Raw genomic sequence first — 24,531 nt, 5'->3', positions numbered from 1 at the left:
GGGATAACCGAACAGCCCTGCTAACAGCATGCTGCTTGCTCTCACTTTGAAGAGCAGTGCTCCCTTACACCTCTCTTACATGGTGCTGCCCCTGTGTGTTGGTGTTAAGACCACCCTGCAAAGGAAGAGGCGAGTTTTAGAAAATCCTAAGGGATATGGACCCCCCCATCCCCATGTACCTGGTTGTGCTCCTCCACCCGTGGCCCAGGCTGGGCAAGCAGCGTACCTTGGGCTTGGCTCTGCACCTCACCCCCCAGCCCAGGCCACAGCGAGCGGAGGGAGGATGTGACCCCCAAGTCACTTCCCGGGCCACACATCCAACAGATCTCGGTTTATTCCCGAGTGCGCAGTGAGCGGGGTGAGGAAGCAGAGCTGCCGGGCGGGCAGCAGTGGTTATTGCTGCAGGCGCATCCTCCAGCGACGACAGGGGTCTGGGGGAAGCTAACTGCCTGCCTGCCTGCCTGCCTCTGCAGGGCAAAGGACGGGCTGTCACCCACTGCCAAGCTGGAGCCACCCTGTTACCCCAGAAGAAGGTGACGGGAGTGGAGGAGCACAGAGAAGTGCAAATATGTTGGCACTGGAGCCCATCCGCACTGGGCGAAGGAGCCCAAGGGAAGAGGAGGGTGTTACAGTGTGGGAAGGTGAGGGAAAGGGGGAAAAAACCCAACTGTGCAGGAGAACACCCCCCAAACCACCCCCTCCCCCTCTGGGAGAGGCATTGCCTCTTGGGTGCTGGCCCCCCACCAGCCCTGCTGTGGGCCATAAGCAGGGGCAGCGGATGCCCCAGGAGCTCCCAGGGATGGGAGGGGAGGGGAGGCCAAGCTGCTGTGACGGTGGTGGCATTGTTGTGCCCATGCAGAAGAGAGGAGCTTCTGCTGCACTCCAGGATGGCATGTGTTCATGTGGTAGGGGAGCCCCCAAACATTCAGTGCTTAAGTTGCAGGGCTTGACCCAGTCGTGGGGCAAAGGCAGGGGCGTGAAGGTGGGAGGGATGTGTCGAAGGCCACGCAGAAAGAGCCAGTGGGCTCCATGCTTTGGTCATGCTTAGTGGTGATGAGTGCAGTGCAAGGGCTTCAAGAAGAGTATGGCCCTTCCTCCTCCCAGAAGGCCACTCTGGCTCCCCGGGAACCCGCTGCCTCTGCCTGAGCAAGGCAGTACCTGCTGATGCTCCCAGGCATGGGCGCAGAGACAGGCAACGCATGCCAGCGAGGATGGGGCAGCACTAGAGCAAGCGATACGAGTCCCCCCCTCTTCCCCCTGCAGCTCCTGCCTCTCCCTGCTCTGCAGCCGGCCCCCAGCCTGCTCCTTCACTTCCGCCAAGCTCGGTGCAGGGATGCACAGGTACCCCATGCTGCTTGCCCTCCACCTGTTCTGGGGTGGGGAGAGAGGAGGGCAGAGTGGAAAGAAGCCCAGCCCAGAAGAGGAGAAGAGCATCCCCTGCCTGCCTTGACCCCTGGTCCACCGGAGAGGGTGGTGTGAGGCTTGCTGGGAGGCAGGGCTGGTGGCTCAGCGTGGGATGGAGCAAGGGGGGAAGAGTATCCTGTGTCCACAGATCCAAGGGGAGGCACTTGGAGGGGGCCTGGCCCACTGGGGTGTCCCAGCTGCAGCAGATCTGTCGTGGCTCCTAGCCGCACATTGTCAGCAGCAACCACTGGGAAGGAGAGGGAGAAAGGATGAGCAGGGGTTGGTGCATTTTTGACATGCCCTTGTGTCAACTTTGACAGCCCTCCAAGAAACATGGAGCCTGAAGCAATCCCGTTTTCTCATCTTGATGTTTTACGGGTTTTTTCCCTACCCAAGGGGCTGGAGGGCTTTCTGCCACCCACCCCAGGTGCCCCATTCACCTTAGTGCCTTGTCCCCTTGTCTCCCACCCCACCTCTGGGCCCACCTCACCACTGGGCTGAGCTCTCACCTCGGAGAGGTTCATGACAGCAGTGCCAGTGCCTTCGGAGTCCATGCTGTAGAAGAATCCTGCAGGGGCACAAGAGCAAAGATGAGCAACCTGTCCCTCTGTCCCTGCCCTCCCTGCCGTGGGGCCAGCACTCACTGAACATGGCCTCCAGCTTAACGAGGCAGCAGACAAAGTTGTCAAAGTCCACACCCATGTCAGCATCTGCATAGCGGGCCACCACCACTTGATGCAGCTTGTTGTTCAGCTTGAAACCTGCAAGGCAGAGAGCAGTCAGCACCCCAGGGAGGCAGGAGAGGAGGATGTAACTATGAAAGTCCATGCCCCCACCCGAAGGAGCCACCAACCCATCCAAGGGCACCAAGTCCAGCCTCAGCAGGAAGAGGGGATGCTCTCCCTGGAGCCATATGACTAGTTATCTCACTGATCCACCCCAGGCCCCTGCTTCGCCAGGATGGCACCCTGCAGGTCAGAGGACAGAGGCTGGGACCACCTTGTGCGCGTCCCTAACCCCGAGGCTCCAGCGCTTGGCACAGTTGGGATGGAGAAAGCCCAGTGCAGATATGGGCCACATCTCACTACCACAACAGGTTGGCTCCAAGCACGCAATGTAGGCTGGTTTCACTCTTCTCCAGCTACCTGGGACAGGGGTCCAACAGCAGGAGCCCCCTCCCCAGTCCCCAGCCCAGCATCATCCTTCTCCAGACCTACCGGCTGACTCCAGAGCCATGCGCATCTCATAGGAGCTCATGGTGCCCGACTTATCCAGGTCATGCTGGCGGAAGATCGTCTGCAAAAACATCATGGAGGATATGAAGGGCAGGCTCTCCTGTGGCCTCCAGCCTGGCTGTCCCCTCACCCTGCTGCCCCAGGAGGGGTGCTACCCCTGTGCAGTGTGCCATGCCCCTGGCTCCTCCTCACCAGCCAGCTCCGGATCTTGTTCCACAGGATCTGGAACTCCACCAGCCCGAGGCGGGCACTGCCATCTTTCTGGGGAGCAGAGGGTCAGGGAGAAAGCAGCCAGCAAAGGGGGTGGCGTAAAGGCAAAGCCATCAGATCCCAGACACCTGAGGCGAGAAAAGCCTGGCCACACTTGGCCTGCCCAATTTTCCCCCCAGCTTCCCCTCTCTGTCCTGCAGCATCAGCAAGATCAGAGCCTGCAACCGAGCGGGGAAAGTGCAACGCTTAAACTAGCTGCCGTGCGACTCCCTGGGAGCAGCTGTGCTGCTGCTGTAGAAGCACACCCCTGTGGTGTCCTCGGAGCAAAACTGGGCTGGCCTGCAGCAACAGGGGATGCTGCAGGGCCAGGCTGGAGAAGGGCTCGGAGCTGCTCCTCTACCCTCGCCTGACCCCTCAGCTGCATGTCCTTGTGCAAGCAGGAACACAGGCCATGGCTCCTGTCGCTTTATACCTCTCACCCTCAACTGCTGGACAGGATGGTTTGGGGGGAAGGAAGCCCAACAGCCCTCATTCCCTTACAGTAGCACCCCGAAGGCTGGGTGGCATCATGGCACATCAGGCTGGGGAGCCTGCGGGGTAGGGAAGCACAGGGCACTTCCTCCTGGAGGGCAAGGTTGAAGGCACGAGTGGGGCTGGCCTGGGCGGAGCCAGGGCCCAAAGCAAGCAGGGGAACTGATGGCTCTTTCCAAAAAACCTGCTGCTAAAGCCCAGGAGCGTAGGGCAGGTGGCCCTGAAGCTACAAGGACCCCTTCCTTCCTTCCTTCCTTCCTTCCTCTGGTTGAAGAGCCTCGGCATGGCTGAAGAGCCAAGCTCCAGCTCCCGCGGAAGTCTTGCTGCTGGCAGGCTGAGCACCAGGGAAGCTGGCCCCTGCCTGCAGCGCCAAGAGGATACATCCATCAGGTTGACCATGTTGCGGCAGGAGTCGAGGCTGAACCCATCCGTCTTCAGATCTTTGTCTGAGGAGGAAGGAGGAGGTTGAGCACGTGCATCAAAACCCAACCTGCTGAGCAGGCCTGGGCTGTGGGCAGCAAGGGGCGGGAAGGGCAGCGCTTACGTCTAGCGACGACTCTGTTCAGAATAGTCCGGAGCTCGAAGACGCTGATTTCCATGTCCTGCAGCAGGAGCAGAGTTAGCATCACCCCTTGCCTGCTCTCCACCCCACTTGTGGACATTCCCCCCCTGCTGCCTAAACATCTCTGCCTTAGTCACAAGCCATCAGGGTGCCATTGCATTTCCTGCATGAGTTTGGGCCACAGCGGAGACAGGCTTGTCTGCAGGACGGGACTGAGCGAGCATGGGGTGGGCTGGAGCTCTCACGGCCAGGGGTCCCATCCCATCCCCTCCCCAGGCCAGGGCCCCCCCAGAGCTTGGCACAGCCGTACCCACCTCCCCTGCCAGCTGCTGGAACATATTCTTGAAGCCGTCCTCTATGTCATCCTCAGTTATTTCCTCCTGGGGTGACGCAGGCCAGAAAGAAGAGGTTAGTGGTCAAACCCAGGCTCTGCCCTGCCTCCCAGGCTCAGCAAACCCAAACTGGAAGGGAAGCTCTTCTTCTTCCCATCTTTGTTACTTCCCACATCCCCATCACCTCGATGCTGCCAGCCCCTCTCCAGCTACAGTGACATCCCAAACACAGGCAGCCACCTCCTGCCTGCAGCTCCCCCTCCCACGCCCCAGAGCCTCAGCACCAACCGAACCAAAGTGGCAGCTCCTACCTCATCTGCCAGATCTGCCGAGATCTCCTCGTCCAGCTCCCTGGGGGCAGAAAGGAGGAAACCAAAACGATGAGCGGGGTCCCCAGCCAGCAGGCTGCCTGCAGTGGGGAAATGTCCCACCGCTCACAGACACAGGGTGTCCCCTGGCCAGGCAGGGACTCACACTGTGTCCGACTGCTTCTCCGTGAAGACCCGCAGGATGAAGTCGGCCTCCTTGTGCGGCTCGAAGGTGGAGGGCACAACGATGTACTCGCCGGGGGGCAGCCGGATCTGGTTGCTCACCTCCCGCAGGTTGATGAAGGTCTCGGACCGTGCCCGTGACTGGTTTCGCAGGAAGAAGTCCTTCTTCAAGTGCACGTTCTGGCTGCCCTGGGCCTGGGGGAATGAACGCGCTTGTGGACCGCAGCCCGCAACAGGGGGGACCCACAGGGAGCGGCGGGACCAAAGCCAGCCCCGTTGGGCAGGACATCCCTGCCCTGCCCATGCCAGCAGGAGCCATCTCTCCCACACGGAGGTGCCCAGCACCCATTAGCACCCTAACCACTGCCATCATGGTGGGAGCTCCCACGCCACTGGGTGCACATGCGTGCGTGCATGTGCATTAACCCATTCCTGCCCACTCTTCCTCTCCCCTCCAAGAGGGGGTAGGCTCTGGCAGCTCAAGACGTACCTCCTCAGGAACCTGCAAAGAGGAGAGAAAAGGGAAAAAAAAATCAGCATTCCAGTACCTGTCCCCATCCCTTACAGTGCAGGGAGCACGGGACAGGGGACATTAACCCACAGACCAGCCAAAGCAGGTGGGAAAGGTTTCCTTGAGGACTGGGGTGCCAGGGCCAGGCAGGACTGGCAGGGCTGAGCTGGTCCCAAGGAAGCAGCGCCGGGGCGGGCAGGGCTTACCTCGTAGACAGCAAAGCCGATGGTGTGCATGTCGCCTCCCACCCGCCGCTCCCGCCGCCGGTGCTTCTGCATCAGAGCCACCAGGAAGCTGCAGGCCACCTCATCATCCCCAGGGTCATCATCCTCTTCCAGCAGCTTGATCTTAAACTGGGGGTTGATCCAGAACGTGGCTGGGAGGAAGAGGACACGTGGATGAGACACCGGCTCAATTGCGCGGCGAAGAGTGGAGGTGCGGGGGGAAGAGGTACCTGGGTGGTTCCTGCAGCCCCCAGCAGTGCTCCCCCGGTGCCACGTGCCCTCGAACACCTGCGTGTGCCACCTGCTGAGCTCGTCCTTGGTGAGGGCATCGGGGGTCAGGTTGCAGATCTCCAGCCTGGAGAACTCCCTCATGAAGTCCCGGAAAGACATCCTGCAGGAGGCAGGCAGAGGCTGAGGCCAAGGCACCACTGTGGGGGAGGGAGGAGAGCGCAAGCAGCTCCAGACCCAGGCAACATTTTGGGAGAATTAAGTGACAGCAAGACCTTTACCCTGAGCATTTCAAGCCTGCTGCTGGGTTTGGGGAAGAAGGGATGTTTACCCTTCCTAGATGTTTATTTTGCATTTAGTTGGGCTGAATTTCCTTGAAGAGAGGAAAATTATTAACTAGATCAGATGAGAAAATGCTAGTAGGCTCTCCGGTGCTGGAAAGCCAGCTCATAAATGCAGGTCATGTGTTTCAGGTGAAGCAGGACTGTGAGTTCTCTCCCCAGCTTCTCTGCTCCTTCCCAGGCTGGCTGCTGAAGAAGAGCAGCAGTTTGCTCTGGCACTCACCAGAACTCTCCATCCTCCATCTTCAGCTGCAGCTCTTCCCTGTCGCCAGGGTCAATGTTGTTCCACTCGGAGGAGCTGGAGTAGCAGGAGAGAGACAATTAGATGAGGACTACTCAAGGTGAATCGAGAGCACTTCAGAGCTGGCCCTCAACTGCCCCCCTTGACGATGTGAAGGGCACTGCATGCTGCAAACTTCCCCCCCAGCAGTGCCATGCACTCGCTTGCTCTGTGTGCAGTGCCTGCTGGCCTGCCAGCAGCAGGACTGAAGTCCCATCTGTCCAGCTCACCCATCGCTCCAGGCTCCGGTCCACTCCACCTGACCCCAGGGGTTCCTGATGCGGATGAGCTGTTCCTGCTGACCCCGGTAGTTCACCTGCCGGCCACCAGACACAGGATGTTGAGCCCATGCCACTGGCAAGGCTATTTTATTGCTATTAAAGTCTCACATAGCCAACTTACATCTCTGAAGGCTGTGACAGAATAGGCGTGGCCCTTCACCAGCTTCCTGAAGGTCACCGCTTCCATATCAAAGGCACTTGTGATCTGAGGAGAATGGGCAAAGCTCAAGTGAATATGATTAAATTCATGTAGTCCTATCTCGACCCCTTCCCTCCACCACGTGGAGAATTCCCCTTGCTTTGCACTGCTCCAGCCAAGAGAAGCAGCAGGTACCAGCACCCTCTGCTCAAAGGCTGCTGGCTGAGGACAATGTAAGGACAGTTTCCCAGCCAGAAGACCCTGAATATCCATCAGGGAACCATCCAAACTTCAGAAAGCAAGAAAAGGATTTCATGAGAGGGAACGGATGGAAAACCCCGCTCCAGATAATTCTCAGATACTGATGTAAGACATGGCCAGAGCTATAGGCAGACCCTTGTTCAACAGCCCATGCTTGGATGGACATTCCTGCTCCACCCAAAGGAGCCCGTTCCCAGCAGCTGGGCTGCAGCACCGCTCGCTGTGCCCAGGGTGCTCTGGTGAGAGGGGAAAGAAGACACCTCCCGCCCAGTGCCCCAGAGAGGGGACTGCTGACACAATCTCGGGCTGCGAGGCCTCACTTTGGCCTTTGCTGGGGCAGAGCCCCTGGCTCATCCTGGCGCACCACTTACGTCGATGGAGCAGCCCAGCAGGGACCCCCTCTCCAGTGCCTTGCGGATGATGTGGCCCATGTTGCGCGGCGGCCGCTTGAGGTCGTACATCTCTGCCACGCCGCCGGTGAAGTCCTCGAAGCCCTCGGTGGTGCTGCCCCCTGAGAGCGCCTCGTAGCAGCCGTTCAGCCTGAGCACCAGCCGGCAAGAGGGACACGTGAGGTGACAAGGACGTAGCACGCTGCTGTTCCCCGGGCACCCAGCACAAGCAGGGCCAGGGACAGAAGAGACACCCCTCCCCTCCGCACAGTGAGCTGTTCTGTCCCCCACCCACCCGCATGCCCGCCATGGGGGTACTCACTTGGCATAGGCCTTCTCCAGCAGAGCACTCCAGAACTCGGTGCACTCTGCCGAGTGCACAAACAGGAGCTCCCCGTCCTTGGTGGGCAGCTGGTCGTCCACCACCACGTCCACCCACTCACCGAACTGCCAGATCTGGGGGGTCAGGAAAGAGTGGAGTGAGCTTAAAGCATCACATGACTTGCTCATCCCTACCCCAGAGGGATGCCCTCAGCCCACCAGCCGTGGAGGGCCAGGAGCTCCCAGCCCACCTGGAAGTGGAAGATGCCGGCATAGTCCTCCTGGAAGCTCTGCCCATGGGGCACCACACGGTGCAGGAGCTCCTCATTGAGCGTGAGGGAGCCGATGGCAGCCAGCAGCCAGCAATCGCCTGGGGAAGGAGAGGAAGCCGGTGTGAGCACCCACCACATCCCTAGCTGGGGGGCAGGTGGTGGATGTGCCTGCAGCGTGATCTCCTTGCAAACGTTTGGGGCTCCTGAGCTCAAAAAGCATGTGGAGAAACCAGAGAGGATCTGGGAGCCAGGCTTGTTCAGCCTGCCTTGGAGAGAAGTATTAGCTGTAGGCAATAGGGAACGATCGTCCCTGACCTGGAGCCTGTGTCCAGACCACCACAGTCAGCACCAACAGCCCCCTCCTGCAGCCACTTATCTAGACCCTCCTGGGACTCATTCGTATGACTGCCCTCCACATCTCAGACAGTGAGTTCTGCAGCAGAGTTACACTTTGCATTTAAAAAAACATTTTATCAAGCAAGAGGTTTAATGCTGCTGCCCTGGCTTCTCAAACTGCGAGCAACACCACCGCACTTCCTTCCAAGTGCTCTTAACCACAAGTGCTGCTCCAGGCCAGCACTGCACTTTAAATTCTTTGCCTTGGTTCCCCTTTCTCTTTTGCCTTTGAAGCCTGTCACACCTTAGCCTTGAGCCTGGATAACCTGTACAGGGCTGTGGTTTGACAAAATGGCATTTCAGACTTTTTAATGACCAATTGAACACTGCCACAGTGCTCTGGGCTGTTATGTGCTCCAGTTACCACCTCAAGTTTGTTCTAATTACTGGATGCCTTAAATGTGGTCAGCCCTAAAACCAGCGTGCTATATGTGCTAAGGTACATGATGCTCCCAATCCAGTGCCCAACTTGATCCAGATCAGGATGACACTCTTGGTGGTACCCAGATCTGGTTCTGATGACCACAAAATCCCAGTCGCCAGCCCTGCCAGCCTACCCAGCCCATTAACACTGCTCTCCTTGTCTCAGTGCCTTTGCCTTGGGAGACATCCCTGGAGAAATGACAAATCACCACTTGTACTCCGTAGCTCCCCGCTCAGTTCCCTTCTGCCACACCGCATTGCTTCACAAGCACTTTGTCATGACAGTCTGTTACTGTCATCCAGCTGCCATCCCTCACCATTTGCCAAAGCAGGGAGCTCTTTGGAGCAGCTCCTGGCATTGTTGTTGGCATGTGTCAGGCATGGATCCACCCGACATCTCCCCTGATCTTAGCATGGTCAAGCTGTGCACACATCAACCCATTTTCGTGGAGCCTTAACCTAGAGCCACCAGGAGGCACAGGGTGTCCCCCGCCTTCCAGTTTCCACCGTGCTAAATGGGAAGGGAGCCTTTGGTACAGAGATGGTTGTGCAGAGGCTAGCATGAAAATGCGCTGCACGGGCCTGGGGAAAGGTGATGTGAACCTGGTCCACCCTCAACCTTATACAAACACCTCTTCTCCAGCCACGCCAGCCCTCCCCAGCCACTGCTCTCCGGACCGAGGTCTGGGGACAGAGCTCGAGCACTCACCCAGAGCCCCCTGGCAGATGTCTGTCCGGGTTGCGCCGCCAACGATGAACTGAGGGTCACCCACTAATTCCTGCAGGAGGAGGAGAGAATCAGATGCTGGTGCTGGATCTCAGCAGGGCCTGGGCTGCTGGGGGTCTGGCACCCGCTGTAGCTCTCACTTGGGAGGAAGGGTATACGGTCCCCGAGAGATGCACCCCACCTGCCCTCTGCCAGGGAAACCTGCTTGACGGCAACCCCAAGACCATCATGGTAAGGCAAGGCAAGATCTTCTGCTGTAGCCATGGGAGGACACGGCTAGATAGACTAATGGCATTCCCCTTGCAGTCGTGGCACCAGGGGATATACACCCTCAAAAGCCCCGGTCACCGAGGGTGACACATCCATGCCACGACACCTAGAAGCAATGACATAGCCCACCCATTTTAAAGCCCACGGTCTGCTGCCCAGAGGAAGCAGGGCCTGCTAGACATGATGCTTTTCTGAGCACTCACGGGGCATTGCTCTAGGCCCTTGGGAAAGGAGGCACTCGAGGGATTTTGAGCACCGAGAGGAGCAGGCCAGGGCCAGGCTGCAGCTTGGCAAACCACGCAAGTGCAGACGTTGCAAGGCAGGGACGCGAGCCCAGCCCGAGGAGAAGCAAACCCAGCACTTACCGATGGACGCTTCCATTCCACCCCCCGCGTCTTGCTGGAGTGCGGCCCCAGCTCCTTGAATCCGAGGGCAGAGGGGCCGGCTGGGAACTGGGGGTCTCTAAAGAGGGTGCCGCTCTCAATGCACTCCTGTTTGAGGGCCTCATAGTCCTGGTTGAGGTACTTGATGGCGTTGTTGTGTTGGCCAACCCCCTCGGCTCTCAGGCGGTCCCTCTGCAGACGGGCAGCCATCCCACCAAAGGGCATCATGGCTGGGCACTGGCAGCGCTACCTTCAGCTCTGCTCCCTGCAATGAAACAGGCACGGCCGGGCTGAGGCAGGGCCTGGTACCCGTGCACTGCCCTGGGGACGTCGGCCATTTCACACAGTGCCAGGCTCAGAGGCTGGATCCCCAATTCCACACCACCCCCACAGCAGGGACCTTCTCCATCAGCATTGCCCCGGGGCAGCAAGCAGAGCCGGCACACAGAGCATCCCCCGGGTGGGCCCACACGCCAGGAGGACCTCCCCACATCCCATCCCTGGCAGCAGCCCTGTTCCGAGCCACGGCCTCCAGCCTGGCCATCACAGCCCTGCTGTCTTTAGGGGACACGGAAGGAGCAGAGCGGCTTTGAAGGCCAGCTGGGAGGAGGCAGCCCGTCGGCAGCCAGGCTGCGGCTCTCCCGTCCTGTCCCGTCCCTGCTGCGTGGAAACGCCGAGACCGGAGGAATTTCAGGCGCTCTCTGCCCCCACAGCCTCTCCTCCCGGCGCAGCTTTCCGGGACCTTCCCTCATCCCGGCTCCTCCTTGCCTGTCGCAGCTGGAAAGGCGTCAGCGGCCGCCCCGCAGCCTCTCCCAGCCCCGGGTGCCTCTCCCTCTCCCTCGAAAGCCGCCCCGGCTGCCTGAGCACTGAGTCAATAGGGCCAGGAAGGGAGGAGCCCAGCGGGGCGCAGAGGCAGCTCTATCTATGGGTATCTATGGGGCCAGCGGAGGACGAGGGAAGGAAGAGGCAGGACGGCCCTTCCCGCCACACGCACAGGCAGGGTGCGTCAAGCCCCGCCGGCAGCCAGCGGGGCCGCCCGCTGGGAGGCACCAGGGAAGGGATGCGGGGTGCAGCGGGGCACCCGGCACCAGGAGACCGGGGCAGGGCAGACCCTGCAGAGCCCCCCCACCGCACCGGTCCCTCGCCCTGGCGAAGGCCTTGCCGCAGGCCTCCCTGCCGGGGCGTTTAACTGGCAGGCTCATGGACGGGCACTTCGAACTGGCATGACACTGCTGCGGGGCTCGCCTGGCCCCGCAGCCCTGCCTCGCTGCACCCGCCACGGTGGGGCGAGCCCCGGCTGCCCTCCCTGCGCCCAGCTGCCCTCGGCCCTGCTCAGGGACCCGCGGCACGAGCCGGCGCTTGCGCCCACCGCGCCAGCCAGGCTGGAGGGGCCCTGGGGCCGTCTGGTCCAACCCCCGTGCAAGCAGGGTCACCTGCAGCAAGGCCCTGGGGCAGGTGCCACCGCCACGGGCCCACTGGCATTCACAGCTTAGCCTGCCCCACTCCCCAGCCATCTAGGCGCCTGCTCGGCAGGGCTGGTGCCGAATACCCTGCGGGTTTCTCCGCACGAGGCAGCGGAGCAGATCTTGGGTAAAGAACCCAGGAGCCAGCAACCCACTCGGAGCAGCGGGCTAGGATGCCAGTGCTGGCCTGCTGCCCCGCCGGTGCCCCGTCCCAGGGGAGCAGGGTGCAGCCTGGCTCCGGAGAGGCGACTCTCCTTGTCCTGAAGTGCTGTGATAGCTAAGGGAAGGCAGGCAACAGCGAAAAGGGTGCAAGCTCTTGGCATGTGCATAGGGCATAAACCTAGCTGCCAATCCAAGGGGCTGCCCTAACCAGAAGTTTTTCAGGAGGAAAATCTGCTCCTCCCCATCACTCTGCCTGCCCTGGGATGCTCTAAACCCACTATCCTTCTCCAAGGCAACGCCAGCCCTTCTCTCCTCTATGATGGCCCCAAATCTATGGAGCTCAGCCCTTTCCCATCACCTCCTCCCTCCGACTCCTGCTCCGCAGCCAGCACCCTGACAGTCTCTCCCAGTAGCGAGGCACCCGTTGCCTGCAGAGCTGGTGGGATGGCTCCTCCAGTCCAAGCCGCTGCCCAGAGCCCAGGGGTGCTGCGGGAGGACGAATCCCAAATGCAGCCACCTGCACAGCCTCCAGCTCCCACCTCCCCTCCCCAGCACTCACGCCGCAGCCTGCCGAGGGCCAGGGAACTCCCCCTGCCCGCAGCCCCTGCCAGGCTCCCTGCACCCTCTCCTGCCCTGCCTACCGGCACTGGACACGGCGGCGGCCATGGGGAGCTGTGTGCAGCCCAGACACGGGCACCGCACAAGTTATTCTTAGCTCTGTGGCTCAAAATACTCGGGAAGGTTGTGCCCAGTGGCAGACGGAGGTCACGCAAGCGCAGAGCGAGGAAAAACATTTCAGACCCCAGGATGGGACAGGAACCACGCGGGGCCTTAAGCAATGGGGGGGATTGCTGACAGCCCCCCCAGGCTGATGCTGATGGACACTTGCAGGTCCTCCACGGGGGAAGAAAGGGCGTGCAGAGACAAGCCAAGCCAAGCCCCCAGGGCAATTTTCCACACCAGGCAACATCCAACCACAATATGATGTTTTCCAGTACCGGAGACACCTCTGACCCCTTCCAGGTGGGAGCAGAAAGACACACTGGTCCCCGCAGAGTCCCTGATACCTCGTGCGTCTTCGCACATACCGAAACCCCCCCCTGGACAGCATCATCGCTGAAATCCAGCCAAAAATCTCTGCAGACCTCTAGTTCGCCAGAGACAGAAGGAAGGGGGAGCTCCCTTCCTTAAAAACCAGCCAGGCCAGGCCCAGACACCGCATCCTGCCGCATACTCAGCTCGGGGCAAGGAGCCACAACCGCCCATAGGGTCCCACACTGCGCAAGCAGCTCTCAGGCCCTTCCCAGCCCTCCGGGTGAGAAAAATGCTCATTTCCCACAAGCTCCCCTTTATGTTCCCGCATGCCCTCGATGAGATGCGGCGTTGGCTTGGGGTGGGCATCGCAACCCGGGTCGCTGCGGTACCCAGTTTACCCGACGCCCTGACTGGGAAGCCTCCGGGTCTCTGCGGCTGCGTTATCTAATGCAAAAAAACCCGCGGATAAAAAAAGGAATTGGGGAATAGGCAAGCCTGGAGCAGCTCTGGGCCCGGGGGAAGCAGCCGGGGGGGGTCCCCGCCGCCGGGCGGGCAGGGCTCCTCCGCCGCGGGGGCGAACGCCCCCGCGGCGGAGGAGCCCTGCCCGCCCGGCGGCGGGGACCCCCCCCCCGGTGCTACCCCTATGCTGGGGGTCGGATAGGGGTGAAGATGGGGATGGGGAGGGGGGGGGGGTTGGACTTACGGAAGCTGCCGCCGCCACCGCCCTGCCCGCTTCAGCCCAGCCCAGCCCGGCTCGGCTCGGCACGGCCCCGCGGAAGGTGGGGTTTCGGCGGGCAGGATGTGCGAGCAAAGCTGGGAGGGCGGTGGGAGGGGGAATTAAAGGCGCAGAGACCTCTCACAACTACCGGGAGGGGATTTATAGGGGCTGCTGGTGCGGTTCTGTTTGCTGTCACCCTCTCCCAGCTCCCGGGGATGGAGGGGTACCGCCGGGCTGGGCGTGCTCCTTCCACCTTTGCTCTGAGCAGAGGGCTCGGTGCACACGGAAACCGGAGCTGGAAGGAGAAGAGGAAGCGACTTTCCCCTGGGAAAGGGTTTGGGGGTGGCATGGCACTGCCCCATGCTGCTGGCACCCCGGCTTAGCTGGGTGAAGCTCTGCGCTGCGCCTCGTCCCAGGGCTTGTTGACCTGGTGTCAGGGCTGAGCTCGGTGGTCCCAATGGGTGTCACCCACCCTGGGGGTCCCTTCTCCTTTCCTCGTGCCTGGGGAGGCTGTGCCTGCACCACCTCGCTTCTGCAACCCCAGGCAGTCACTGCCCAGCATCCCTGCAAGCCCTGGCAGCCATGGCCAACACCCACCCCACCAGCTGCCCCTTGCTGCTGGGTGCTGGCAGGGCCCATCCCAAGCAGGTCCCACTGCCCTGGGGCTTCCCACAGTGGGGCTGCCCGTGCGTGCCCGCTATGACTCACGCTGCGGCTATGCTGGGTGGTACCGTTGCTAACAGGCACGGCCACAGCAGGGCTTGGCACGGCATCGTGCAGCCCAGTGTGGTGCAACATGGCTTTGCCTGGCATGGCACGGTCCTGCATGGACTGGTACAGCTTGGCCTGGTGTGGCTTAGCGCAGCATGGCCAACATGGCTCAGCACAGCATGGCTTGGCCTGGCATGACCAGCTCAGCTCAGCCCAGTTCAGCATGGCCTTGCCCAACCCCACCTGCCCCAGCCCCGGGAAGCAGCTCTGCACTGCCATCCTTCTGGTGCCAGGGCTGAACGTGGTGATCCCATCAGGTGCCACCAACCGTGGGGCTCCTTCTCCTCCCCTCCCAGGTGCCTGGTTGCAGCTGGGGAGGCTGTGCCCGTACCGCCCCACTGCAGGAGCTGGCATCCAGCTGCTCCCCCAGGCTTCACAGAGCACCTGCTTTCCAACCGACCCCACCTTGCCCCAGGGGGGCAAATCCTTGCTGAGCACTGAGCAGGTTGCACGTGGGGTCAGGAGCTGTGTCCCTTGCCTGACGGAAGGGCAACCAGGACATTCAACACCAGCTGTAGCACGGTCCTGCCGCCACAGCCACAAGGGAATGCTCCGGCCCTGGCCGGGACCCACCAGAGCTGCCCTGTCCCCATCCCCACCTAGAAGAGCCCGCCACAGGCAGCTTGTTCTGCCCACCCTGGCATGGAGAAGGCTTTGGGGGCCCTGCTCTGGGTTGCCACAGCAGCCGCTCCATCTTATCCTCAGCCAGAAGGCGGCTGCGTTACTGCCCGCAGGCTGGAAGGGTAGGGGGGTCCCTGCTGGGGTCACCAGCCAGCTCTGCACCAAGCTGCAGGCAGCAGCGTGCTTTCAGACGGGGAGCAAGCAGACCTACAATGCCAGGGCCTGTTCCTGCTTTGGGCTTGTGCCTGAACGGCTCTGCCAGCTTTTTCTCTGGCCTTGACCACCACTGACTGCCCTGCCCGCTCAGATCCACCCAGGACAGTGCCTGTTCTTGTTGTGACACTCTCCCCCCCCCGCCCCCCTTCTCCTCCTGTTCATCTCTTGCCTCATTACCCCTCGGTGGCCTTTAAAGCTGCTTTCACAGCTGATGTTCCTGGGGTAGGAGACAGCTCCTGTGTAATCCCATCACGCAGATTGTCCCATATCCTGCTCCTTGTGCTTGGGAGCAGTTTCCATCAAACACCTGCACAAATACCTGCGCAATTGCCTTTTGTTCCCTTCCCTCAAGCTTCTCTTTGCAGCGACGCCTGCAGGGACTTGGCAGCGGGCACCATTCTTCTTTTGGTCTTTGGTTCTCTTTGTCTGTGCCCAGGATTTGCCTCTTCCCCGTCCTTTGGCTGAGACTGCCAGGGGAAGGAGAGCTTTTTGTCCCCTGCTCGCGCTGCACCACTGGCACAATGAAGCCACAGAGCCTGAACACAGCGAGGTGGGAATGGAGCTGGGGTCACTCGTCCATCTCTCAGAGGCCTGCTCCACACCTCGCCTCTCTGTTGTGCCATCCTCTGAGCAATGGCCGCTGTACACAAATTACTGAGCATGCAGAAGCTGCCTGGGAACCACCCCAGAGAGTATTAGGGAGCGGTCCTGGGGGCTGGCTGCTTGCTGCCTGCCCCTGTGCTTAGGGGATGGCTGAGCTACAAGCAGCATCACCCAGCAGGAAAGCACTCCCTGCCAAGCTGCGCTCCAGGGGTCTAGCACCCCTGACCCTTTCCCAAAGGCTTTAGCTGTCCCCCCAAAGCAGGCTAGGAGACAGGTTCCTGGATGGAGGTGGCAGGAGCAGCCATGTAAATTGCTATTGGGACAGCAGGGTTGGGCTGACATCTACCACTGAGGACACCAGCAAAACGCCCCTCCTTCCCCACACCATTCCCAAAGCATCTTCCCCCATCCCAGCCTCAGTGCATGCAGCTCCCCGTCCGCCTGCTTTTAGCAGCAAAGCCTTTGATGCCTCTGCAAGGCAGAGGCCGGGAGAGCCCATGAGCCAGGCTAGGGTCCCAGCAGCAGGGCAGGGCTTGTGCTCACACCGTCCCCGACTCCTCCTTTTGCACCACGCATGCTCCTGCATCCCTGCTGCAGCTGGGGTCCTCTCCTCCCAGGTCCCAGCCCCCAACCCACTCCACAAAGAAAAGACTGCAAGAACAATAGCTCCGTTTTTTCCTTTTTTTCTTTTGTACACAAATATATACAGGGTATTATACACATCTCTACACAGACAGTGCCACTCAGAACACACAGCTCTGCAGGCAGAACCCCAAAAGCCGCAGAGGCAGCCCCAGGCCACAGCCGTACCTACAGAGACTGGAGCATCCCAGCCCGCCTGCTGGACCAGAGGCAAGGGCGGTAGGCGGATGCAAGAATAGTGAAGCAGGATTAACATCCTGCCCCAGCCTGGGAGCAGACCAGGATCTCTCAGCTCACATGCTCACTTCATTTCTAGCCCATCCCTGGAGGGGACAGGTGACACTCACTGGGCTCCTCCGCACCCGCACATGCTCCAGCCCCGGCCAGGCCCTGGAAGCCAGGGTGGCCTGCCCTCCCCATGCATCAGAGACCCACATCTCTTCCCCTCCATCCCCCCTTTCCTCTGGGCCTGGGATTCCTATAGAGAGGTGTACAGGAAAGTCAGCTGCGTCCTCCCTGGAGCAGCCCCCTGCCTGCTCTGTGTGTCCAGCTCCCCTCCTCTAACGGGGGGTGAGGGGGAGAAAAGCCATGGGATGTCACCACCCTTCCCCAGAGCAGAGCTGGGCAGGGCTGACACTTCACTTGTTCAGGTCTATTAAAGTGCTTGGAGCTCCAGGGCCAGCACGGGTGATTGAAAAGGTAAATGACTGTCCCCTTCCACCCAGCCCCGTCAGACGCTGGAGGGCATGGCCCCAGCGAGCCGGTGCAGCACCCACAGATGACAGGCAAAGGGAGGGTGGTAGTGTCCGCAATGAGCACCAAACAGAATGGTGGCAGGGAGTTGAGGGAAATAAATATAGCTCAATAGCAGGGAGATTTATTATTTTCCTTTACATTTTACACAAGGGGAAGGGGGAAGCAACTGAGGGCAACTGATCCTGACCAGAAACCTCCTCACAAAGAGCCTTTAAACAGGGTCAGACCTCCCTGCATGTGCCAGGGGCTCCAGTCCACCTCTCCCATCCATCCTGTCCCCTGCCTGCCTCTGGGACACAGGTATCACCAGGGAGGGGGCAAGGGCAGAGGCAGGGGAGGAACAGCCCCCCCGCTCTCGGGCTGGGTGATGCCAGGGGAGCCTACACCCAGTCAGGGCAGGTGAGGAAAGCCAGCACAGCCCCACGAGGCTTTTGTGCTCCTGAAGATGGTGGTCTTGCTCGGAGAGGGCTCCCAGGGGCTGCTCTCCCAGGGCTCCCTCCCTTTCCGACCACCTCAGCTGGGGGAAGACCCTGCGGCAGCTCAGGGAAGGCAGCCCATGGTGCCCTGTTGCAACCAGGCAGTGCCGACCCCACAGGGTGCCAAGGGCCTGCAGTCCAGGACCCTTTCTCCCCTCTCCCTAGCACCCAGGAGACCCCAAGCACAGCCCCCCCACCCCCGGCCTGACCCTGCTGTGCAGACACAGGGCAGCAAAGGGGGCCACAGTACTACATAGGGGTCAAGGTGATTTGCTTGAAAGGGGAGTAAAATGTGCAAAAAAAAATGCCACTTAAAATGATGCTGCAATCCCCTGCCTATGCCCCTGGGGGAGGAGGGGACAGGACCTGGGGGAGAGGCTGCCTGCGCCTCCTCCTGCCCACAAGAAATGCCCTCAGCACCCCTCACCCTGCGAGGGGCTGCCGAGCTCACGCCAACCCCGTGCCCCTTCCCCAGGGTGATGCCACCCCTGACCGCAAGGCCAGGCTGTCACCTTCCCCGTGGGGGGGAGGTCTCTGTCACCACCCCCCGTGCCTGGCCCAGCTCCTGGCATGTCACACCAAGGGGATGCTGCAAGGGGCTGAGAGAGGGCACACGTGGGCATGGGGAGAAGGTGCAACAAAAGCCACCCCCCTCCCCAGGGGGACTTCCAATACACTGATTAAAGCTTTTTGTTTGTCACCTTCCTGTAAATCTAATAAATTATTAGTGTTTCTCACCAGGAGGACAGGGGACAGAATGGCCTGCTGAGGAGCCCCCAAAGGTTCCCCTTGTGCCCCTCCTCACAAAGCACTCAGCCTTCCTCCTCCCTGCGGGTCCAGAGCAGCACCGTGGGGGTCACAGTCCCCCTCCTCCCCAGCCCCTGGGGTTTTGGGGTCTGGGGACGCCTTAAAGAAGGTAGCTAGTAAAGAGCATGCCTGCCGAGCTGCCGGGCCGGCACAGGGGTGTAGGGGCAGGAAAATGGAGAGTTTGCGGCAGGGCCCCTGCCCTCTCTGAAGGCAGCGGCCCCAGGGCATGGGCGGGCAAGGACAGTGGCCAGCACCCTTGGGTGCCTCTCCCTAGGTCTCTGTGCACACAGCCTGCCCTGCTCCTGGGCCTCCTTCCCCTCCCTCCCTCTGAGGTCCCTACTGGTGGATCTCATTCTCTATCAGGCTGTCCTCACACGACTGGAAATCCGTGTCATTCATGCCATCCGCGTTGATGAGCTCCTCATCCTGCGATCCCTGCTCCTCTGACTCTGTTGCTTCGCCCTCCGGCGAGGAGTCCTGCAGCACTTGGGCGATGTACTTCTGCCGGCGCCAGACATGGGGTGGGCGAGGGGTAGGGAAAGAGCAGAAACACATGTGAGCTCAGGGGGCTTCTTGTGGCAGCAGAGCACAAGAGGTAAAGCACCACGCAAGAGGTTGAGTGTGGGGACATGCTGGGAGGGTGAGGAAGGACCCAGACTCTGTGGGATGTACCAGGAGAGGGGGTAAAAGCAGGGCTGGCTTGGCCCTGCAAGAGTGGAGGTGCTTGCAGCACAGCTCTAGCCAAACCCCAGCATCCTGGGACAGGCAGCACCCCCAGGGAGCCAGGGCTGGGCGAGCACGGGGCTTCTCAGCACTTTGGAGCTCATATGGACTGGAAGCCTGTGCTCCCTTTTTTGCTGGTGGATGTGTCCCTCTGAGGCTGTGCCTGCCTCCTACAGGGAATCTCCTTTTGGAGAGATGCCACTGCCCTCAGGTACGTGGAAACTGGAAAGGAGCCTGGATTACTCCAAGGGAGCAGGAGGCTCTGCTTTACCTCATCTCTGCATGTACTCCCCTGAACAGCTCTGCACAGACCCCAGCTAGAAACGGTGGAAGCGAGCAGCTAGAATACAGCCAGTGAGCCAAGCAGAAATTCAGAAAACTGATTCTGGGATCTCAGAGTCAGGCAGGGGACGGGAGAGTCCCCAAAACACTTTCATGGCCTTCAAGGCAATGCCCACAGAGACCCCTTTGCATTGGCACCAGGACCAGCCCAGGGGGTGACAGCTTTTGCTGATGGGCAAGTGCTCAAAGATGCAGAGGAGAAGGGAGACTGACCCAGCTGATTTACTGTCCTGGCCAAGAGAGAGGCAGAAAGTAAAGGCACAGTGTCTGGGAAGCAGCAGAAAAGGGGTGTGTGTGTGTGTGTGGGGGGGGTTACACTTCATCACCCAGCTCAGATGAGGGGCACAGGGCCCAACACTTGCCTCCCACCCTTGCTGGGAGAACTCCAGGTGCTGCCTCAGAGAGGTGAGGAGCAAGGTACTTGGACAGGGAGGGGAAAAGAAAAAAAAAAAAAGAAAAAATCTACAGGTGTTACTTCCTTCTTTCCAAACCCAGGTAAGGAGTGCGCCAGGGCATGAAGGTAGGGACAGGGACTCACAGCTGATTTGGGAGCTGGCAGACTGGTGGCAGGTCTCCCGTTCTGCCTGTTTTCTATGGCGTCCACCTCCGTGTGGTCAATCTGGAGAGGAAAAGAGAAATTGAGAGACTGCTGGGGCAACACATCTGCCGTCCCACCACAGGAGTACCATACGGGCAGCAGGGACAGCCTTGGGACTGTCCCCTCCGTGAAGCCAGGGTTGAGAGGCTCTGCCAGGAAGCAGGCTGGGACCTCCTTCAGAGCCCCTGCTGTTTTGCGGCTGAGCTGTGCTCCCAAGGAGAAGGGTCCCGCACCCCCACCCAGCACTCCACCTCACCTTGTAGTTGTGAGCGCTGAGGTATTTGAAGTGCCCGAAGCAGACGTGACACAGGCAGATCACAATGGTGATCACGAGGACCACAAAGGTGAACATGGAAGTGGGGGCCAGGAATCCTGGGGCAAAGGAAAACCAAAGTGATGGTGTCAGAGGGACTTGTCAGACGGTGTCAGACCGTGCCCAGTGGCTGGGGGCTGCCAGGACCACAGCCCAGACAGGGAAGCGGCTCTGTAGGAGGCCAGGGGATGGCATCCCAGCCCGATGCTCACCTGTGCGCACGGTAGAGAAGAAGAGAAGCCAGAAGAGGCAGAGGATGGGGGCTGCCACCACCTGGTTCACAGCCCCTGAATGGATCTTTTTGTCCAGCTTGGCAGGCAGGTAAGCATAATACAGGTTGTATCGGTCCACCAGGTGCTTAAGCAGCATGTACATGAGCCCTGGGAGAGAGGGGACGGATGCCAGCAGAGAGGGGAATCAGCCTCTTTCCCAGTGCCTCTGACTGACAGGGAATATTTCCCCCACCCCACCGTTCTTGTCTCCCCGCCTCAAGCTCTCCCCAGCCTCTGACACAGGGAGGCAGAGGGATGTCACTTACCAAAAGGGACGATGATGGGGCAGGTGATGCTGTACGTCATGACCACAGTGAAGACGCACATCATCCAGGCGTAAGCAGCCCCAAACTGGAACTCGTAGGCCTGGTGCTGCAAGAGAGAACAGGGACCCGTCAACACAACCCCAGGTGCTCAGTGGGGGTGTGCAACACACCCAGCTGTACACACAGCATTGGGCGAGCCTCATCGGGCCCCATCGCAGCACTCCCATCCCCAGGTGGGGGCCACAACCCACCCCCTCAGCCCCACTACATACACGTTTGACATTCCTCCGCTCGGCGGCCGAGCGGGCCAGGCAGAGGCGTATCATGTACATGAGCAAGCCAGGGATGCGCAGCAGGTCCATGGCGTTCCCGATGAAGGCAGAGGCGATGACATAGTTGACGAAGAAGGCCCCATTGTCCGGCAGGAACACACACCTGGGCAGGCGCAGCGAGAGCAGGCTGCAGAAGGTGCTCCCCCTTTGCAGGGCAGCAGCTGGGAGCCCCCACTACCTTTGGACAACAACAATAACCCCCCCCCCCCCTTGCAAAGAAGGGCCTTCTGCCCAGCTCCACTTACTCAAATCGCACTGCAGCTTCGGCGAGGAATTTTTTGTCAAACAACCAGCGGAAAAACACATCCAAGCTGAGGGGGAGGGGGGGCAAGAAGAAAAGAGGAACAGTCAGAAGCAGCGATAGACAGACATGCACATGCAAATATGTGGAAGCTGCTCTAGAAGGACCCAAAGCTCTGACTATAGACTGCTTTGTTCCCTCTTGGGATGTGTCACCAGCAGTTACGTAAATTAGACACTGGAAAAAACAGTGCAGCACCCAAAAAGGGATGTAAAGCTTCCCACTCTCATGTGTGGTGTTCTCCCTTTGCCCTGATCCTATCAGTAAAGTATTTTCCTCTCCCTTCTGTTTGGGCACAGCATCCATGCAAGGAACAGGTGACTGACTCTACAGAAGAAACTGGTTGGGTACAAGGTACCCTCCAACACAGAGATTAAAAAAAAAAAAATCCCATAGGAGAAACAAATCCCATTTTCCTCAAGTCTGATTTTTTTTTATATAAAACTGCCCAATCCTCTGGCACCTCAGGTACTGGCAGAGTACAGAGCTCCAGAAGCAACAGCATGGGGACTGAGTCCTTGGAAGCGCAGCCTGTTTAACAGTATCTAGTCAAAATGCAAACCTTCCGAGAGCATTCACCTGCCTAGGTCATGAGGTTATATGCAACAAGGCATTTTTCATCTAGCTGGGAAACGTTGCTGTAGTCACACACTGAGATAGAGGACTATTCTGCCTCTATCAGAGGGTTCGTCTATTCTCAGTAGCTATCCGACTTCACCACTGAGGTGCTGTATCCCAAATCCTGAATTTAGGGGGGTGTAGATTCCCCACCCTGCAGTGTGTAAGTAACCCCCTATCACAGTAAGGACCCCCTGTCCCACCTCCCAGTTTTTCCTTCCTCACACTGTTTCCCTACTCGGCCACTGTTCAGTGCTGAGAGCCTACGCCAACAGCTGGCAGCTGATGCACCGCTGTTTGCCACAGGGCATTTCTATAACCCCTGCAGGAAGATCTGGGGCTCATATCCAGATGGATCAGTATTTCTACAGCTTACACTTAGCAATTCCACCCAGCCAAGCAGTTGCAGCCTACTCAGTTCTGGCTCAAATGGGGAATTTGCTAGTTTTGTGCAAAGTTTGGAGTGTGCACTGAACACAGAGGTGGGGAGTGTCTCCTTCACCAGCAGATCTTGAGCAGACTTTTCACATGTCTGCCGACCATGCTAGTTTTTGCTGCATTATTTGTAACACCAAGGCACACGTCAATGTGGCCGCAGATTGATTCAAGGAGCTCCTAGGGACCCAACCAGGTATCATCTGGCCTTACCCCCCACCCAGAACTAAATGCCACCTCCCCAACAGGACGGTGGCCATGGCACTTGTGCAGCGCGGAAAGGAAGTAGTGTAGGAGAAGAGCCAGGGGTGCATCTCAACCCTCCCTGTGCTCCAGGTCTCTCCGCTTGCTTTCCCCGACTCCAGCCCTTACCTGCTCAGGCCCAGTGATGGCAGCAGCAAGACCATGAAGATGAGGAAGGTGTAACACTTGTGCATGGTTGTCCTGTTCTCTCCAGACCTGAGGGCAGAGAGGAGGCTGTTGACCTTTCACTGTCACCCCACCAGCCCCAGGAGTGGTATCCCCATCATTTTCTCATCAGAAAGTACTTCCCAGTGTCTAATCCAAATCTCACCCTGTCCACTACTGGTACATGAATACACCCCCTTTCCCTCCAGCGTGTCTGAGGTCTGCCTGTTCTCGAGTCCCAGTTCCTCCCCCCTTGTCTCACAGCCTCTCCTAGCCCTCATATCTTTAGAGGAGACTCTGCAATCATCTCTCTTGACCTGCAATCCTCAGAGCTAGTGACATCCTCCCCACCAGTCTTTGCAACACAGAGCAGAAAACAGAGCCTACACCACACATCCTGCTGGGAATGTGCCTCATAAGCAGCAGATTTCTAGTGCTGTGCACTTCAAATACCTTCCCTATGGCCAGAAGCCATAGCAGCTAAGGCGATTTTCCCTTGGAAAAGCTATGACTTACACATGGGTACAGGCACACCACCTGAGTCAAGACTTCCCTCACTACTAGCAATTCTCACAGTGACCAGTCCCAGCTCCTCCCAGCTTTCTTCTTGTAGACCTACATCAGGCTCTGCTAGAGAGCCATGCTGCACAACAACAGCTAGGGATTGGCAGAACAGCTGTCCACGGCAGACCCCAGGTGTCCAAGAGGTGCAAGGTAACACCACGCTTGGAGTGGAAGGCAGGATTTCAAGCAGAAGGATCCAGCCAGGAGCTTTACATCAGTGAGAAGTGTCTAGTGGCCAGGCAGCACACTGGTATGACTGAGAACAGGTGCTGGCTGTCCTTACCTGGTCCAGTGTGCTTCGAAGAAGGCAGAGTAATACACAATGGTGGGCAGCAGAGCAGAGAAGCACCACAGCAGCAGGGTGGGGAAGAACTGGGTGATGATGGGGTTCTGTAACAAGGCAGAGAAGAGACTGCGTATTACATGGTGCAGCAGCTCTCGTGCCAGCCACAGGTACAGCTGCTTTTGCTGACGCCGAGTCCCCGGCACCGCAGCTGCCACTGTACCCTGGCCAGGCTCAGCACCTCTCTCCTGGTCAGGCTGACAGGACCTGGGGAACGCTGATAATTTCCCTCCCTGCCCCCTCCCTTGCAGGGGCTGTTGTGCCTCGGGGTGGTTCCCGTGCTACCCATCCTGCACCTGTCTCCGAAGGCCTTACATTGAGGTACTCCACGGGCTTGGTGACATTGAACTTGTCCATAGTGGTGATGATGATAGCAGGGGTAGTGAGGAAGAAGAGGAGGATGAAGAGGACCACATTGATCACGAGGCAGCGGATCCACCAGATGAAGCCCCGGATGGAGAGGTGTTCCCTGGGAGGGGGGGAAGCAGGGCATCAGCATGGCTGCATGGGAGAGAAGGGCAGGTCCGGGGCCTCA

At 59.5% G+C, this 24,531-nt stretch overlaps 2 protein-coding genes across 5 annotated transcripts in view; both read right to left on the bottom strand.

Annotated features, from left to right (window-relative positions):
• Positions 1-316: 316 nt before the first annotated feature.
• On the bottom strand, positions 317-13,667 carry CAPN11 (calpain 11). Its single transcript, XM_075496171.1, has 22 exons — positions 13,575-13,667; positions 10,194-10,476; positions 9,541-9,610; positions 7,992-8,110; positions 7,742-7,875; positions 7,402-7,570; positions 6,752-6,835; positions 6,580-6,665; positions 6,293-6,367; positions 5,731-5,891; positions 5,483-5,652; positions 5,256-5,267; positions 4,749-4,960; positions 4,586-4,625; positions 4,257-4,322; positions 3,925-3,982; positions 3,762-3,826; positions 2,832-2,900; positions 2,622-2,700; positions 2,049-2,165; positions 1,914-1,972; positions 317-1,651 (listed from the first exon to the last, which is right to left on the bottom strand). The coding sequence occupies exons 2-22, from the start codon at positions 10,437-10,439 to the stop codon at positions 1,625-1,627; spliced, it is 2,118 nt and encodes a 705-aa protein (XP_075352286.1). The 5' UTR covers positions 10,440-10,476; positions 13,575-13,667; the 3' UTR covers positions 317-1,624.
• Positions 13,668-16,477: 2,810 nt separating this feature from the next.
• The window catches only part of TMEM63B (transmembrane protein 63B), a 49,657-nt gene continuing 41,603 nt past the window's right edge, over positions 16,478-24,531 (bottom strand). For 3 of the 4 annotated variants that reach the window (XM_075496168.1, XM_075496166.1, XM_075496169.1), the window contains 10 exons: positions 24,312-24,465; positions 23,937-24,043; positions 23,054-23,140; positions 21,573-21,638; positions 21,268-21,430; positions 20,996-21,101; positions 20,670-20,837; positions 20,401-20,516; positions 20,085-20,165; positions 16,478-18,985 (listed from right to left, as the gene is read on the bottom strand). In XM_075496168.1, the coding sequence (XP_075352283.1) occupies positions 18,818-18,985; positions 20,085-20,165; positions 20,401-20,516; positions 20,670-20,837; positions 20,996-21,101; positions 21,268-21,430; positions 21,573-21,638; positions 23,054-23,140; positions 23,937-24,043; positions 24,312-24,465 (1,216 nt within the window). In that variant the 3' untranslated portion in view covers positions 16,478-18,817. The remainder of the gene's footprint in view (positions 18,986-20,084; positions 20,166-20,400; positions 20,517-20,669; positions 20,838-20,995; positions 21,102-21,267; positions 21,431-21,572; positions 21,639-23,053; positions 23,141-23,936; positions 24,044-24,311; positions 24,466-24,531) is intronic. The other variant, XM_075496167.1, reaches the window with a different exon arrangement.

Source organism: Mycteria americana, chromosome 3, assembly GCF_035582795.1.
Source record: "Mycteria americana isolate JAX WOST 10 ecotype Jacksonville Zoo and Gardens chromosome 3, USCA_MyAme_1.0, whole genome shotgun sequence".
NCBI lineage: Eukaryota > Metazoa > Chordata > Aves > Ciconiiformes > Ciconiidae > Mycteria > Mycteria americana.
Note: the sequence above shows the minus strand (reverse complement) of the source record. Positions and strands in the feature narration are given on the sequence as shown.